The sequence below is a fragment of the Gopherus flavomarginatus genome, chromosome 4 (genome assembly GCF_025201925.1).
Source record: "Gopherus flavomarginatus isolate rGopFla2 chromosome 4, rGopFla2.mat.asm, whole genome shotgun sequence".
NCBI classification, from domain to species: Eukaryota; Metazoa; Chordata; order Testudines; family Testudinidae; genus Gopherus; species Gopherus flavomarginatus.
In genome coordinates, this window is record NC_066620.1 from 119,063,029 (window position 1) to 119,080,448 (window position 17,420).

At 43.5% G+C, this 17,420-nt stretch overlaps 2 protein-coding genes across 3 annotated transcripts in view; one reads left to right on the plus strand and one right to left on the minus strand.

Moving 5' to 3' along the window:
• The window catches only part of LOC127049284 (uncharacterized), a 225,808-nt gene that overhangs the window by 173,619 nt on the left and 34,769 nt on the right, over positions 1–17,420 (minus strand). The gene's annotated exons all lie outside the window — the stretch shown is intronic.
• The window catches only part of THEMIS (thymocyte selection associated), a 113,982-nt gene that overhangs the window by 5,641 nt on the left and 90,921 nt on the right, over positions 1–17,420 (plus strand). Inside the window, exon 2 of the mRNA XM_050949598.1 lies at positions 11,177–11,335. Coding sequence (XP_050805555.1) covers positions 11,177–11,335 — 159 coding nt within the window. The remainder of the gene's footprint in view (positions 1–11,176; positions 11,336–17,420) is intronic.

Here is a 17,420-nt window from a genome sequence, read left to right on the forward strand (position 1 = left end):
TCCTGGACACTACTTGACTTCTCACTGTGACTGGTCCCTGGCATAACAGGTCTACTGCATGATCATCGTACCAGGGGCCCTCCTGATTATGGTTGCCTCCTGGAAACCTATCAGGCATAATTTATACAGCTTTGCCCTACATATTTGCAGTGGGAAGAGGAATCCTGATGGCTGGAATCTCATTCCCACAGGCTTGGTTGGAACAGAATGGAGGGAGCACACCACAGATGTAACACTACAAGTTCCACAGTCCCCTACAGCTTGGAACTGCAAGTGTAGGTTCCCTCCACTCTTGCAAGTTGTGAGGAAATGAAGTGTCTTGTTGGAGTCCCCACACAGATACCCGACCTTTGGCCCGCCACCCGGTTCGTGCACACGTACAGAACTAATGCTCTTTGAGCAAGGTGCTATGTGGTTATGAGACTGCTCAATGCTTTCAGGTTCAGGCTCTTTTTTAGCAGTGATCCAGAAGGTTCCTCCATACCCTCTTAGCTATATCTAGGATCCCAGTAAAAATCAAGACACTTAAGTACCAGCTTAATTTTTTAAGCCTGTGAGTAGCTTCATTTTAAAGATCTTTTAGGTGATCCATAGAGCAATGCCCCCAAACAGGCATGGGCTCATCACTCCTGCTGCCTCCCCTTCATCTCTGTATATACATGACTATTGGCTGCCTGTACATTTTCACTTTCAGTTTTGCTGCTGCTGTTCCTGGTAAACACCCTCATCCAGAGCCTGTGGTGCTCATGAGCTCTTCCCACAGCCCTGCATGAGCGTGATGCAACTGACCCTCAACAAAACAGTGAAACGGACTGCGTAATGTTCTGTCAAATTCAAAAACAACAAATAAGCAAACTGACTCAAACAGTGGAGAACTTTTATTTAAAGTCTTATTTGCCTCTGTAATCTAGCAGGAGTTACTTGTAGCAATAGTAGGTAGAAAACGATCAGATGGAAATGTTATTTTTCATGTTGATAGTAATCCTTTAAGGTAACATGGAGTGGACCACTCCTACTTGCTTTACAAATGTGAAAAGCCAGATGAATCAATGCATATGAGTAGGGTTTGGCCATATATGTCATCAATAAAATGTGAATAAAATAAATAGGATGTCTATTCATGGCTATTAAAGAAATATTTCTGTTTTTTAAATATAACTCCAATTTAAACAAAACCAGAAAAACAGTTATGAAAATAATTAAGGTTGTATGATTTAAAGTGGTAGAGTGTGCATTTTTTAACAATGGCCTGAGCGTCTACTGAGTTGAATGCTCAGTTGTATCTATGACAAACAAACCCACATGAGGGGATCCTGGGGGCAGAAAATCTCTTGGAGGACTTCCACAGGGAGAGCCTCTCTGCATCATTCCATGGGTTGGGTGAGGCGTTGACCTCTTAATTCATGAAATAGGCCACAGGGATCAATCAGGTACTCTGCCAGTCGCTAGGGTCATCCATACCAAGGCCCTGAATTTCTGAAGCCGCCTTGGTCTCCACTATCCCCAGCTCTTTGTCCCAGCCAGAGTGGTGCTAATGGAATCCCCCTGGCTGTGTCTGCCCCTGGAACTCATAGGATGGGTGAGGCTCTGTGGAAAGGAAAATAAAGGTCAGGCTTTGTTACCTTTTCCTGGTAATCTTTATTGGGTCAGAGAGGAGACTATGGCCCCAATTCAGCAAGGTCCATGCCTAACTATGGGCTTGATCCTGCGAGGCACTGAATGCTCTGGCATGATCCAGTGAGAAAAATATGCTTCACTTTAAGCAGCTCCATTAACTTCTGAGTAGTTGCATTGATGCTTATAATTAAGCATGTGCTTAAGTGCTTTGCAGTATCCAGCTGCTTTATTAATGACCTTAGCACAAAGAGTAGGAGGGTGCTAATGAAATTTGCTGCTAATACAAAGTTATCAGTACAGAGGAGGATTGGAATATTATAGAGGAAGATATGGATGACCTTGAAGACTGGAGTGACAGAAATTGGATCAAATTCAACAGTACAATGTGCCAGGTAATGCACTTAGGCTCTAGTAATAAAAATTTTGGCTACAAGCTGGGGTCTCAGAAGTTGGAATCGACAGAGAAGGAGAGAGATCTGGCAATGTGGGTCAATCACAGGATGATGATGAGATACCAATGTGATGCAGCCATGAAAAAGGCAAGTGCAATCCTAGGATTTACCAGATGAGGCATTTCCAATAGAGATAAAGAAGTGTTAATGCCATTATTAGGGTGACCAGATGTCCCGATTTTTATAGGGACTGTCCTGATTTTTGGGTCTTTTTCTTATATAGGGTCCTATTACCCCCCGCCCCACCCAATCCTGATTTTTCACACTTGCTGTCTAGTCACACTAGCTATTATACAAGGCACTGGTCCGACCTCACTGGGAATACTGTGTACAATTCTGGTCACCCATATTCAAAAAGATTAATTTAAACTGGAACAGGTGCAGAGAACAGCTACTAGGGAGGTGGTGGAATCTCTTTCCTTAGAGGTTTTTAAGGTCAGGCTTGACAAAGCCCTGGCTGGGATGATTTAGTTGGGAATTGGTCCTGCTTTGAGCAGGGAGTTGGACTAGATGACCTCCTGAGGTCCCTTCCAACCCTGATATTCTATGATTCTACTAGGATGATCAGGGGAATGGAGGGCCTATTTTATGAGAGGAGACTGGAAAAGCTTGCCTTGTTTAGCTTAGCTTGCCAGGATTATCTGAGTACATCTCATTTAATCATTTGCCTGCCATAGCAGAGGCCTTGAGCATGGGTGTGCCTCCATCCCTCCTTTTCTCTGCCTGTGGCATTTAATAGTCTATTCTCCTGTGGGCTGTAATACTTTGGTTTCATTTTGGTTGCTGAATTTAGCATGCGGGTGCTGGGTGGTGTTGGTGGCCTGTGACATGCAGGAAGTCATACTAGATGATTTAGTGGTCCCTTCTGGCCTTAAACTCTATGGCTCTATAAGCACATGGGTAGTTCCATTAATTTTAATGGGACTACCCTCATGCTTAAAGTTAGGCCTCGATTCAGCAAGTCACTTCTGTGGATTCTTCCTTAGCCCACTCAGTCCTCCCCCTACACCATGCTGCCCATATGGTCCAGAGGATGGGAATAGGAATATTGTCATGGGTGAATGGACTACCCTTCTGCACAGTCTGTCCTGGAAGGTGTCTGCTCCTTTCTCAGGACTGCGGAGAGACGCAATCTCATCATACAGATGTTTTTAAAAATCAAGAGGAGTTACAGCTGCTGTGGATAAGTTCTGCAAACAGAGCTCTCAGCACAGGCCAAGCGACATTACTCGTAGGCAGTTGTGTAACTTTGTTGCAGAAATGTTGACTCTCAGAGGTAAAAATAACAAAAGGTCAAAAATGTTGCATTTAGAGCTGTGGTTTTGATTGCTCTTTCCTATAACATGGGTGCAGTGTGCATGCTCCTGCATGCAGAGTTTAAGCCCTCCAAATAAATGAGAGACAACAAAAAGTGTCATCGATCCATCAGGAAAGTAATAAATCATAAACCGCCAAAGCAATTTTTTGAGAATTCCATTATGATAGAAATGGCTTAAAGCACTTGGCATTTAAAATTTCACTTTCTATGTAGAAATATAAATCTGCTCCTTTTGTTTTCTAATGGTTCGATGCTTGCAAAATCAGCCCCTCCTCAGCCAGGGTGGTTAATAGATGAGTGCCATGAATGTGTGAGGCCATCTTTACTAACAGAGCTCTCCTTGCAGGTTTGTTCAGACTAGCTGACTCAATGCAATCATTCATTAATAAGGCGCTTTTGAAAGGTCCTATCAAAGCACACAGTGTATTGCTTTGGGAGGAGGAAATGTGCTGCATGACAGATAGCGTGACTGTAATGCACTGGAAGTGAAATTCACCACACAGGGCAGGAGCCATAGAAAACCCTGCAAAATAGTGATTTTGCTGTGCATGGAGAGCATAAGGGTGGAGTGGATGTGCCGAGGGTCTCTGCAGCACCCCCGAAAGCAGTGGTGCTGGATCCATGCTAGCTCTAGATAGATGGGGGGAGGAAAAAGCGTGGAGGTTAGGAGAGAGATGAGGGCAAATAGCTAGGAAAGCCAAGATTAGCTCACATTGGGGGTTCACAGAGTTTGCAGCTCTGGTTACAGCCTGAGGTGGGAGTAGAGGCTATGGAGGAGCTGCGGGGCTATTCTAGGCCTCGCTGGCTAGCTTGGGGATGAATTCCATCCCCTACCTATACTTCCCCACACAAAGATAGTTTACCTGGGCTTGGTGGGACAGTGCAGAGGCTGAATTTCATACTGGACATGTGACTGAAAAAAGATAGTGCCTCTACTGGTGGAGATGTATGACTATGTTTACCTACTCGCTTAGCCAGAAGTATAATGCTGCTGGAAAAAAGTTTATAAGCCAAATGAAAACCTTAAAATAGATTTCAAATTAGAACTTTTTGCTAAACCCCATCAGCAGACAGCCCCCATAAAGAATGGATTTTGTTTTATTGACACTGCATGTAGATACTTTGTGTACTTTGCTCCTGTAGAGCTTTTCGCAGCTTTAATGAAAACAGTGATTTGAGCTGACCATGTCATATTACAAGGCAGTCTATTGTCATTCTGGCTGAGCAGGTATTCCAGAAAGAGGATCAGAGGCAGATTATGGATTGGTAGGGCCCTGGGCCAGAGTAAGTGGGTTCCTCCTGCAGTCCTCCCCCAGTGCTTCCTGCATGCTGTGGAACAGCTGATTGTGGTGGGCAGAGGCACTAGGAAGGAGGAGGAGGAGTTGATTAGCAGGGCCGCTGGCAGGTGGAAGCACTGGGGGATGGGGGAGGAGCTTGCTGCTGGTGGGATCTAAGCATCCACTAATTTTTTTCTGTGGGTGCTCCATGCCTATGGCCAGGTGGGTAGCTAGTGCACAACATAATAGTAGGGGAAAGGAAATTTGGGAAAAGACAGCAGGGAAAATCCCTATTCTTACAAAACATGCTAGGGAATCTTTAACATCTGTGCAAAAAAGCCAAGACCACCTCTCCTCCCGCATCCCAAACCTCCTTTCAAAGAGATCCCACACCACTAGCTGCATGGAATTCAGTTCATCAGTGGATGCTGTTTGAAGGAGAGAGGCTGAATTTGACCCTCTAGGGGTTCCAACCTATAGGTCCAGAGAGTCAATGTCTGATGTTTGGGCTAGCAGATTGCACTCTGGGCTGATCCTCGTAGGAGAAAGAACAAACAAGAGATGTTTAGAAACCCGCTGTGTACTTGACAGTATGGTCCAGTGGCTATAGCCCTGAAGTGGGAATCAGGAAACCTGGGGTTTAGTCCCAGCTCTGTTACAGACCTACTGGGTGACCTTGGGCAAGTCAGGTTACCTCTTTGTGTTTCAGTTTTTCTATTTGTAAAATGGGAGTAATGATGATGGCTTCCTTCATAAAGTGCTTTGAAGTGAATAGGTGAAAAAGGTGATGTAAGAACTAATTATTATTCATTGACTTAATTGTGGACCTCATTCTGAGACACCATGTATGTGCACAGTTCCCATGGGAGTCAATGAACATTTCACTCGCAGAGCAACTAGGGAACTAGGTCCTAAGTTAGGAGGGAAAAAAGCAGAAATGCAACTTCAATGGCTATTATTCTTACTTACATTATAAAATATTGATCTCAATCATTCTGTCTCACTCCATGATGTGAAGGGTAACTTGAGTCATCTCATGCATGCATTGTATTTATAATTTATGTTGTTGTTTTTGAGGGGAAAATAAACCTTACTGTACATATAAGGAGAAGAAAGCCAAATAAAAAATTGCTGTAGGTTTTTTTCATAAGGGCACTATTTTAGGAGAGACAGAGAAAAAAGCTATTTAACTTGTTGTTTTGGTTGCTTTGATGTGATCACAGCAGCGGCTAATATGGATTGTCGAACCAGAGATGAGTTTATAAAAGGATATAAATGTAATTTTTGTTGAACAAAGTAGCAATCCAAAAAGGTGGTTTCAAAGGCAACTAGTTCTTTAATTATAGCCTTCAGGGGCATTGTTTGATCACTGTAAAGAGGCTGCCTTATTCTAGCTCTTGCTAAGATGGTTTTGCATTGTATTCCCTCCATCCTTTTTTAGTTGAAAAGAATCAGTCCTTAAGGTTAATTGACTTAAGTTTTCAGTGTATTTTATGCTTTCTTTGTTGTTAAACACAGAGAATTGACATGCTGACAATGAGTAATGCACGAAATATGACATTTTCCATTTTTCCCATGTGTACATAATATACTACACCTCTACCTCGATATAACGTTGTCCTTGGGAGCCAAAAAATCTTACCGCATTATAAGTGAAACCGTGTTATATCGAATTTGCTTTGATCCACTGGAGTGTGCAGCCACACCCCCCACCGAGCGCTGCTTTACCGCATTATATCCGAATTTGTGTTATATCGAGGTAGCGGTGTATATATGGGGTTCCATGGTGCATAGATAATCATCTTCAGCAAGGGTTTTCTGATTCACATAGCCACCCTGCAGGAACTCTGACAATAAAACTAACCCTGCTGGTATTAATGGGAACAGAATTTTTATTGTCTACTTAAAAACAACTTGGTTCTACTTCTCATCAACACATGTATTTGGTAAAATTAGCTGGATGACAAATCACTAAGGTAACATTTTTTTGCCTAAAATGTCACCCTTATTGTACTAGTCCAGGCAAACTGCCAGACTAGATCTAAAATCAGGATTTAGGCAATTTAACTTGAGACAAATATGTAATTATAATCCATACTATATAGTTGTGCCCAGAAATGTATTTATGCTTGCAAGGGTTATTTATTTATTTATTTTTGGTCTAAACAGTCTAAACACATTGGGCCAAATTCTGATCTTAACTACACTGCTGAAAATCCAGAGCAACTCCACTGAAATACAAGGATATGTAACAGAATTACTCTGGATTTACATCAATATAACTGAGATCAGAATCTGGCCCACAGCATCTTATTTGCTAACATCTCCTTATAGACTTTCGCTTACAGCCATTTGTAAGGGTTACATTTGTTCACTTCAGCCATTTGCTTACTGTGCTGTAAGAGCCCTGTCACGGTGACAGTGGGACGAAAACATTGCTAAGAGATGGCTCACATACAGAGGTGACCTGCTGTACAGCTGCACGTCTTGTGCTGAAGATCAGGTGTGTGGAAGAGTTGATGCCCTTAGTGTCTGGAGAGAGGATCACAAGTAGTCAGGCATATCTTGTATTTTTCACATATACATTGCAAAAGTGTCATCTCTTCCTGAATTTTTATTTTAGATTAAGGGAAAATAAGAAAGAACAATAAAATGTACTCAAGGGCGAGAACAGTATGGATCTTTCTTTAACATGCTTCCTATAATGGAACACAAAAGGGCAGTTATATCCAGGAGATACTCTCCTGCTAGAAATACAAGTGCTGTACATAACTACCATCATAATGCACAGCTACATACCACTTTAAAGAATACAACACAGAATCTCCTTGCCATGTAGTCTAGAGAATGTCATTCATAGCAGTTGGGGGAAGCAATGAAGAGACACTTGGTCCTGGAACAAGGATACATGGGGATAACGACCAGCAATAAAATGAAGAGTTGGGTTACGCTTTTAGAGAGCAGGAAGCTTATTTTTAAAAAATTCATCAATAAACCACCCTGCTACTGTGTGATGTTATTGTAAAGCATTTGGTTATTTCAGTCAAGCCACACACACACACGGGTTATGAAGGCAACTGCTATGTTCATCTGGGGCTCCAGTTTTACCCCACTGTGATATGGGAGGCTGAAGCACTGAGGCCAAGCTGGAAACCTTAATTAAACAAACCAGTGGAGACCACCCGCCTCATACAACTGGAGGAAAAAAATTGACAGGTGAACCTCATTGTTTTAGGCATATTCCCTGTCCCAGTCATGAGAGTACCACTAAGCTGGGCCTTTCACTGGGTTATGCGTTTCACACGCTTAGCTGAATGAGAGCTTGCTAAGAAGAGAAGGAGAAAGAAGAAGAAATTCATAGCAATCAGGCTCAGTTTGTGAACAATTATGAAACAGAAGAAAAGGCTAAAAGCCAGATTCTCTTTCATGGTCTGGATCTGAGAGGTTGGGAACTGGCTAGATCTCTCAAGCGAGGCTTTCTACCAGTGAGAGTGGTAAATTAGGACCACAGCTAGCTAGAGTCATCTGTCATCCAGCCCAGGCATAAGGGATTTATTAGAGGGTTGTGGCTGGAGCACCACTACAGTCAGCTATTCTCAGCTCGTAGTTGGTCTCTTGTGAGCTATTGCCCATTTACAGTTTGAAAAAGTGGGTGCAGCAGAGAATCTGGCCCTAAAGCTTCAATGAATAGAAAAGATGCAACGAACAATGTGCTCTCTTTTACTAGTGCATTCATCATAGATACATTTTGGGGGAGAGGATCAGAGGTGGATTATGGATTGGTGGGGCCCCTCCCCATTTCTTCCGCCTGCAGTCCCCCCCCCCCATCCCCCAACATCCCAGCACTCCTGCTGAGGAAATAGGGTAAAGGCATTTGGGATTTACCTTTTCTGATAATAGCATTGCCACTTTTGATCTGTATACTGTATATGAAGGGTGGTGAGGTTTTTTCATCAGATAAAGAGGATTACCATTTTCACTGCTGTTTCATCTCTCTCTCTCTCTAACATGCCTGTGGAGCACAGCTAAAGCAAGGAGAACTGACACTTCCTCATGTGGTCATTGGAGTATCAGACACTGTAACCCAGAGAGGCCCAGAAGGGTGTATAGGAGTAGCTGTGTTAGTCAATGCGGTATTGCTAGGGGTGTAACAGAACAGCAAGCGGTGACAGATTCAGGTTTGCCAGTAAAAAAGACAAATTGTTCTTTTATAGTGAATCAGGGCAGTGACTTTCCTGCTCTTAAATATTTAGGGCCAGATTAACTGAGCATGGCTCAGGGAGCCATATACTACACCACCTTGTGTCAGATTGTTGTTTGTGTTGCAATAGTTTCTAAGGACCATCGCCCTAGATGAGGACTCCATTGTGCTAAGCACTGTACAAACATGTAACAAAAAGTCCCTGTCGGCAGAGTTTACAAGCTAAGTAGTATGTCCCTCTGCATTGCAGAGTGGAATTCACTGTGAGGAAGTCCTGGCAGTACTGCCATCCCCACCCTCTCTCAGTGCTGAGTGAGTGAAAATGTACTTCCCTGTTCTACATGAAGAGAGAAAATACTGCTTCACCCTGCTTCCCCTTGCAGGGAGCAGAAAATCAGTCCTGCACATACCCACTGTGGGGAAGTGTCTGAGGATTGCTAAACTGTAAGTACTGGAGAAGTACAATACAGGAGCAACATCGCCTTGCTGCCTCTGAAGGCACCTCAATAAGATGAGGGTGTTACTGGGAGTGGAATGGTTTCTTTGGGTATGTTTTCACAGCAAAGTTCATCCGAGCTCTTACTCAGGTGTTACACATAAAATCCTCTTGGCTGAGTTTGGTGGTGCTTTCATTCCAGGCTAGCTGGCATGGCTGGGGGTATAGGTAAGGCTAAAGCCTGAGTGAGGATGTCACGCTGCCTGGTAACCCATGCACTCAACAGTGAGGATGCAGGCTGAAGTATGCAAGTGCTCTTAGTCCTCCAATGCCTTCCCCCAATTGTACCCCTCCAAATGCCCAGAAGGAAAAGACATGTTTTCCCATATTTCACTGAGAGAGAACCATAGAATGTCTAAGCCTGTAGCAGCACAAAGGATCACGGGATATGCCACCAGAAGGCATAGTGACACAAGTGAGTGAGTGCGGCATCAGTGAGGACACAGTAACACAGGTAGGGCTTTGCTCACACCCAGGCCAGGTCCTCATACCTAGTAACCCATCACTCAAGTTAACTCTCCAGTGAAGACATGCCCTTCATGCCTTGAACCAAGATGCATGTATGTGGGGGAAGAGGTATTTCCTCTGCTCTCCCAATATGTGCTAAATGATGTAGGGAGAGCTCTTTTTCTGGACTTTCCTCAGCTCCTGGAAATGATTTTGGGAGACAGCTCACCCCGCCTCAGTGGGCTTTCATATTCCCAGTGAGAAGTGTAGGGGAAGCTTCATTTTTAAGGGAACGTTAACTATAACCTTAATTATAGAGATGCTGCCACTTCTCCAGTGTATCTTTTCTTAGCTTGTACTTTTTTCCTCCTCTTAGGGCTCAATACTGCAATCACCTACTACCATGTCTAGTGCTTATTACCAAGAGGAGCCCCATAGGTTTTAAAGGGACTACTCATGGTAGTGCATGGTTTCGTCACTGAGTTCTTAAATGATGACACTTTGAGACTGCAGCCTATCTATGAGTTCACAACCAAACCCTGTACTGAGTGAGAGGTGTTTATTAGCCCGGGATATGGTTATGACTTGGATGCAACCTTGAGTCACTATGAAGAGAATGAAATTGCTAATAGGTAGTATTTTTGATATAGCTGTGAAGTTGAGATGGTCATTCCCCATGTGGTGGCCACCAGGTTGATGAGTTCTGCAGGCAGTGGTAAAAATCAAAGCACAGAGATTTGTGTCCTGCACAGCTACTGAAATTTGCTGTATAGTTGTGGGTCTGGATTGTGCAATATTCTTACTCTCTGACTGGCTGAGACCATTCTATTTCAAAGTAAAAAGATTGAAGGGATGATCTTTTTTAGGCTCTCTTCTCTTCATAATGGTATGTTGAAATGCTATTGGGAACTACATGGAGTACATGCACAGATGCAACTGATCCAAATTGCAGTGAGGTCAAAAAAAAGATTTCCCTTGACTTCAATAGTCTTGCAGCAGACCCATGGAGAGGAAACTCCATTGTTTTTAATATTATGTATCCTATCGGAAATACTGGGATCCTATCCCATATAGCTTATTGTATATACCCTTAATCTCAGTAGGGTAAACTTTGATCTTAGATTGATTTTGATCTTTATGTGTGAAATAATACCCAAGGTAGGTAGAAAACCTGATGGCAGGGTCTATAATACTGAGAGGGAGAATGAAAACCAAATAGCTGCGGAAGATCATGTAAGTTTCACATAAGTAGTTTAAATGGCTTTTAGTGTCTATGCAGAAGGAAATCTTCCAAGACAAGTAATAGGGGTATTTTAAATTGTGCTTTAAACTTTTGCACCATCTTTCTTTCCTTTTGTCTCTCCTAAGGCTCCATTTATGAAATGTTTGGAAATGAATGCTGCCTGCCAACCGGGGAATTGATTAAAGTTACTGGGTTCAAAATTAATAAGATCATTGCAAGCATCTGCGAGAGTAATGAAGACAGCCAGTGCTCAGCCAGAATTGAATTGCCTCTGAATTTTCCAGGTACAGTATTTCATGAATATGTTACTGAAGTTTTATAAACTCCATTATCACCTTTATCAGTTCTGTTGTTTCATATGATACATGACTGATGTCTGTTGAGGTACCCACTAGGATGCCAAAAAATACAGTCGTAATAGATGGCACTAGATAAAAGGAACTAATTTCTAAATTTTACCTTTCATGACTCTCTCATGCCTGCATAAGAAATAATATTATTATTAAAAGTGGAGCTGGTACACTGCTTATACCTAAGGTTGTCCATGAGAAGACTCATTGTGATAGTCTGTTTTCAGTTACTTCTGACTCTGCCAGACTTCAACTGTTTGGGCAGAAATTTTCCATGCCAGGTGTCTTCTTCAGGCTAATATTTGTTTATTTATTTTTAATGTTGCAAAAATGGTTGAGCCATTTCTGAGAATGAGATTAGGGGAAAACACAGCGTTTTGCCACTGTTAAAAAAATTCTTACTGCTGTTTGCTTGAGAGGTTCTGGTGTCTGTGCTTTGGATCAGGGACTTGAAATTTGGCAGGCGTGGCCCTTGCATCAGGGATGGATCTTGTGCTGCTTCTGTGGGGAAAAAACATGAACATTTGGCCAAGTTATCAGTCTCTGAAAAAGCTGAGCTCACACATGCTTAGAAGAGACTTGTTAGAGTTTGGCAGCTGCATTTCCCAAAGATTCCATCTGCGATGACCATATTCCAGCCTTTCATAGCTCCTACATGCCCATTGGACTCAGGGCTGCCCAGAGGATTCAGGGGGCCTGGGGTCTTTGGCGGCGGGGGGCCCCCGCTTCTGTGGTAATTCAGCAGTGGGGGGTCCTTCCGCTCCGGGACCCGCCGCTGAAGTGCCTTGAAGACCCACGGCGGGGCCCCCCTGCCGACGAATTACTGCCAAAGCAGGACCCGGCACTTTGGCAACAGGTCCCGCTTCAGCAGTAATTCGGTGGCAGGGGGGTCCTTCCTCTCCCCTGCTGCCGAAGACTCTGAGCAAAAGAAGCTCTGGGGGCCCGGGCCTCGCAAGAGTTTTCTGGGGCCTCTGGAGCGAGTGAAGGACCATGCTCCAGGTGCCCTGAAAAACTCTTGTGGGGGCCCCTGCGGGGCCTGGGGCAAATTGCCCCACTTGTGCCCCCCTCTGGGCAGCCCTGATTGGACTGCACACACTCCATCCCAGAGCTGAAGGAGCTCAGCAAAACTTTCTCTGCAATTGCTACTCCCAGTTGCTATGGGCCATTCTGGTGCCAGAAACCAGAACTGGAGCAGAGAGACTGTCTCTCCTGTGCTCTTAGTGTCTCCACTGTGTGGGCCCAGGCACAGTGGAGGAGGAAGCAGCCAGATTCAAATTCAGAAGAGATTGGACCTGGACCTCGGGCAAGGGGGGCAGTGGAGGAAATAGATTGAAACTGGGACTTGGTGGAGGCAGTGGGGAGGGAATTGTAACTAGCACTGGGAGCTGGCAGGGGAAACACTGGGAATCAGGGCTCGTGCAACCATTTAGACGACCTAGGCGGTCATCTAGGGTGCTAGGATTTGGGGGGCGCCATTTTCTTCGGCAGCGACTGCGGCGGCTGGATCTTAGGCCACCCCGGTCGCCGCTGGCATTTAGGGAGAGGGAGCTGGGACAGGGGAGCGCGGGGAGGGCCACCTGCAGCAAGTAAGGGGGGGCTGATTGGCGCTGCAAGCCTGGGAGGCGGGAGAAGTGAAGCAGCGATGGCATGCTCGGGGAGGAGGTGGAGCAGGGGTGAGCTGGGGCGGGTGGGCCTCAGGGCAGAGGGGGGGAGTTGCCACGGGGGAGGGGCCTCAGGGCGGGGGCTTGGGGAGGGCACAAGGTGGAAGTTTCGCCTAGGGCGCGAAACATCCTTGCACCAGCCCTGCTGGGAATGACTGTGAAACAAGGGCAGATGTGGAGACTATGGGGTCAGCGGAAGGGACAAGACCAGAGATGAAAGTAAGCTGGTACTGTCTTTTACCGTAAAATCTGATTCCTGATAAAGGCCTAATCTGACCCTGGTATTAGCAAAAACTACTGAAAATGTGAGTTAATATCCATGTTATTTCATTTTATCCTCTTTCTAATTTGTTCGTTCATGCTTCAGAGGATCAGTCTATTCTTTCTGTGCTCGCAACGTGGACAAAAAAAGTCTTATGCTGTTATGTTAGTCGCTTGAATAGCTACATCCAGCAAATATTTCTGAACTACTCTCTTCATTATGAACAACTTGGTGAAAGCTGACAGATTTCATGACTCCTGAACTTGGTCCTACTGTTAATGTTTTCTTTGTGCTCTTTAGTCTGCATAAATATTTGTAGATTCTCTGACTGCCCACAAGACCTGTAATAGTTTCCTTTAATAATAATCATGATTAGCATTCTCACAAAAATAGGTTAGCATTGTTATCCCCTTTTGGGTAAGGGGCAACTGTGGTACGTAGAGATGTAATTTGCCAAACATAACACAGCATATCAATGGCAGGGTTGGGATTAGAATCCCCAAGCCTAATTCTGGTTTCATTTATAATAAGAGAAATGCCACTGTGATGTGTGGAGGGCCTTGACCAATAAATTTGCAAATTCATTCTAAACTTGTACATTCCATTGCTTGTAACTTTCTCCCAGCCCCCAAAAGTTCCCATCGGGGAAATCTACATGCCTTGATTTCTGACAAAATGTGATTATATTTAGAAAGTCTAAGTGAAGTTGATCCAGCTGTTTTTTATTACACGGATGAAAAAAAAAATCTTATAACACTTCTTTGCACTCAGCCTCCATGTCTGAAGTTTAGAAACTTAACTTTGTCATATGTCTCTTTCTCATGAGAATTGTTGCTATGTTAAGTATGAAAAACATCTGGATTGTAATTTTTAATGATTTTAATAAGGTTCTGGATAGCCATAAATAACAGATTTTAAAAAAAATCCTGGAAAAAAAAACAAATATATCAGAGCAAGCAAAGCATTAAGAGAAATCATCAGCGTGTACAATGCCAGCTAGAGAACGATTGCTGTTGTTTTCATTCTTCACACCAGAATAATTTTTTTAATATTTACCTCTTATCTGTAGAGAGAGAAACATATGGAACTTTACATACTCATAAACACAAGCAGGTGGTTACTAGGTACATTTAATTCATGGGCATAATCAGTATAGGAGCACCATGCACAAGTCCACATGGTTCTTTAGCGGTCTGCTCGAGCATGCTGTTACCAAAATTAAAAAAAACATCAGAATGAAAGATAAAGGTCTTTCTCCTTCTAACCCTGACAGAGCATGAACCCAAGGGGATAACTGGATCTTTAGTTTTGTGTGATTAAAGTGTATTAATTACTGTTTCATATGAAACCTGCTTTCTGACATGAGGATATTCATCAGCTGAATTCCAGATGGCTCATCAGTCCCGGGAAATTTAACATAGCACTAAGTTCAGTCTCGGATTGATAGAGGAGGAAGGAATCTCCTTATCTGTGGTGAATATCCTTTCCCATTCCCTATACATTGCCAAGGAATTCTAGGCCACAGATGACTTTTAATCCCAGTTCATGAAGATACTCCTGAAGAGCATAGCTTTTGCCTTTGGAATACAACATATTGAAATAGCTCGTATTTTTTCAACAACTTTTCATAGGAATGATATCCATGTTCCCCTCAACCCCAACATTTCCAGGGGGGTAATGCCCCTCTTGCTCCTGCAGCCTACTTGGCTGGAACATTGGCTGGATGATGGTGTTTGTCTTTGTCTTTGTAAGTTACTCACTCATCAGGACGGCATCCCTGCAAACACGATACTTTTTTGACATACTATACGGAGATCGGCTTACTTGTAACTTCTTTAAATGCATGTCAGTGGTGCCATAAATTATAGTGACTCTTATTAAACCCTTAGCTGTGTCACATGGTACTGAAATTAAGGGTCAGACCTTTGAAACCCCTTTCTGCTGCTCAGACACTGCAAGGCAACTGGAAAACTATCCTAATGAGCAACTGTGGATTCGCCTTACCTAGGGGAATCCCCCTCAAGCACAGCCCTTCCTTAATGTTAAAACCAATGTTTAATCACTATTAACTGACCCAGTGCTGAACCCCATTTTTCTTGGTCTGCACTGACAACTAAGTTGTGGTCAGCATTATGTTAGCTAACTCAATTACTCACAACCATGTTCAAACATAGCCACGTTCTGTAGTGTACACAAGGTCCATAGCTTAGCCATGTTTGTGCATCCACACCAACCATGCTGCTTAACCATGATGGAATTCTGGGAAAAACTGACAGCTTTCCCACAGCGCTTCAGCCGTGGACAGAGTGCCATGGGGAGATGTATATACAGAGGCACAGGAGGCAGTGAAATCTGGAATGTTTTAGCACACTGACAGCTGTGAAGACCTAGGATTCTAAAACCAGTTATACAGGCACTGTTAATGATTCCATCTCTACACTAAACCATTCAGCTCCTTACCAAGCAGGTTTCTGGCAAGGACACACTTCTGTTAGTTACCATAGGTGCTAGTGGAGTATTAATCATGTTGTATGTGGATATAATCCATGTTTAGAGCCAACAATGCTCCTAACTGGTTATAAACTCAGTTACAAGCTGTAGTGTACATAGGATCTTAGTGAAGCTCCCTTTAGAGTGAAAGGCAATAACTGCTATACACACATTGCAATGTGAAGATTAAGTTTGTTACGCTAGATCCTTGGCTGAGCACACAAGGCTGTAACTGGTTCGTTACCTGCACCTGGCTGTGTGAACTGACTGCATGCTAAGACTGACTTTGGAGAGTATCCACCTGGTTCTTTCAAGAGGATGGGCACAGGGAGTGGGGTGGGGGGACAACAGCACCTCTTGTGTGGAAGGGAGGTGCAGAATCACTCAGGAGGTGGGGAACTCATGAAAATGCACTCCTCACTGTGCCAAGCTGCCCTGTGTAACTCCCTGTCCCTTCTTTTTCTCCATATCTGGGACAGTGGGCATTTCATCTTAACCACGGGATTGAAACAGCTCGTGTGTGGTCCCAACTGGAAGTGGGAAGAGATGGGCTGGGGAAGGCTCGTGAGCAGAGCTTTTGTTCTGGTTGGTTGTGTTTTTTGTGGGGAGGAAATAGCCTTGCTACCTTATTGGGAGAGGATGGCCTGATTCTGAGGGTGCACATGTGCTTGCAGTTACCACTTAATTTGGACTCACGCATATTTTGCAGTCACAACCTATGTGTTTGCTTTTGAAAATTTGGCCTACAATAACCTATTAAACTTAGTTATAGTTTCTGGGAAATTGGCCTTTTGCTATGGCTAGTCAAAAAAAACCACAGTATGACTATTATTTAAATGTCTGTATGAGGCAATGTTATCACTGCTGAATCTTGTGTAAAGAAAGCTTAATCACACAACTCAACGAAACCCGACTGTTCAGTTCTCTAAACTGTCCATTTCATCTAAGGAAACTCTCACAAATATATAAATGTACATGTTTTTCTTGCTGTATGGGCTTCTAATAAGACAGCTCCCAAGGGCATGATTAACATGAATTAATAGTGCCCCTAGGGATTAGAGAAGCACATGTGCAGCCTCTGCCTTGTAATACTTCAGTGTTGTAATTACCTCATGATAAACCATGCTGCTCTAGTGCCTAAATACTGGTGTCATCCATCTGGTGGCCTGTACTATTAATCAAGCTAAGGCACGTTCTTCTCCCTTGCTCTTATAATCCAGCGGTGGAGTTGGTTGTTTTAATATAGATCGATATTTACTCTATAAATCACTGAACTGCATGAAAAAGGATAATTAGTGTGAACATTTAGGACCACATTCGTTTTTTGTATAAGTATGTGAAACTACACTGAGAACTATAGAGTTGCCCGTGCTTACACCAGCTCTGGATTTGTCCCATAAAGCTTAATTTTCATGATCAGGTATGGGGGCAGGGGGCAATAAATCAATTTGCCTTTTTGGAGTAGCAAAGCAACTGATTATTATTATATTGTCCTGCATGTAAGAATTGGTGGAAGATGCTGGAACTAGAAGTGTTTTATCTGGGGTTGGGGAATAAAAGTATTGCTTCTAAACTAAGAGAAGCATGGCAAGTGCAGCCACTGATA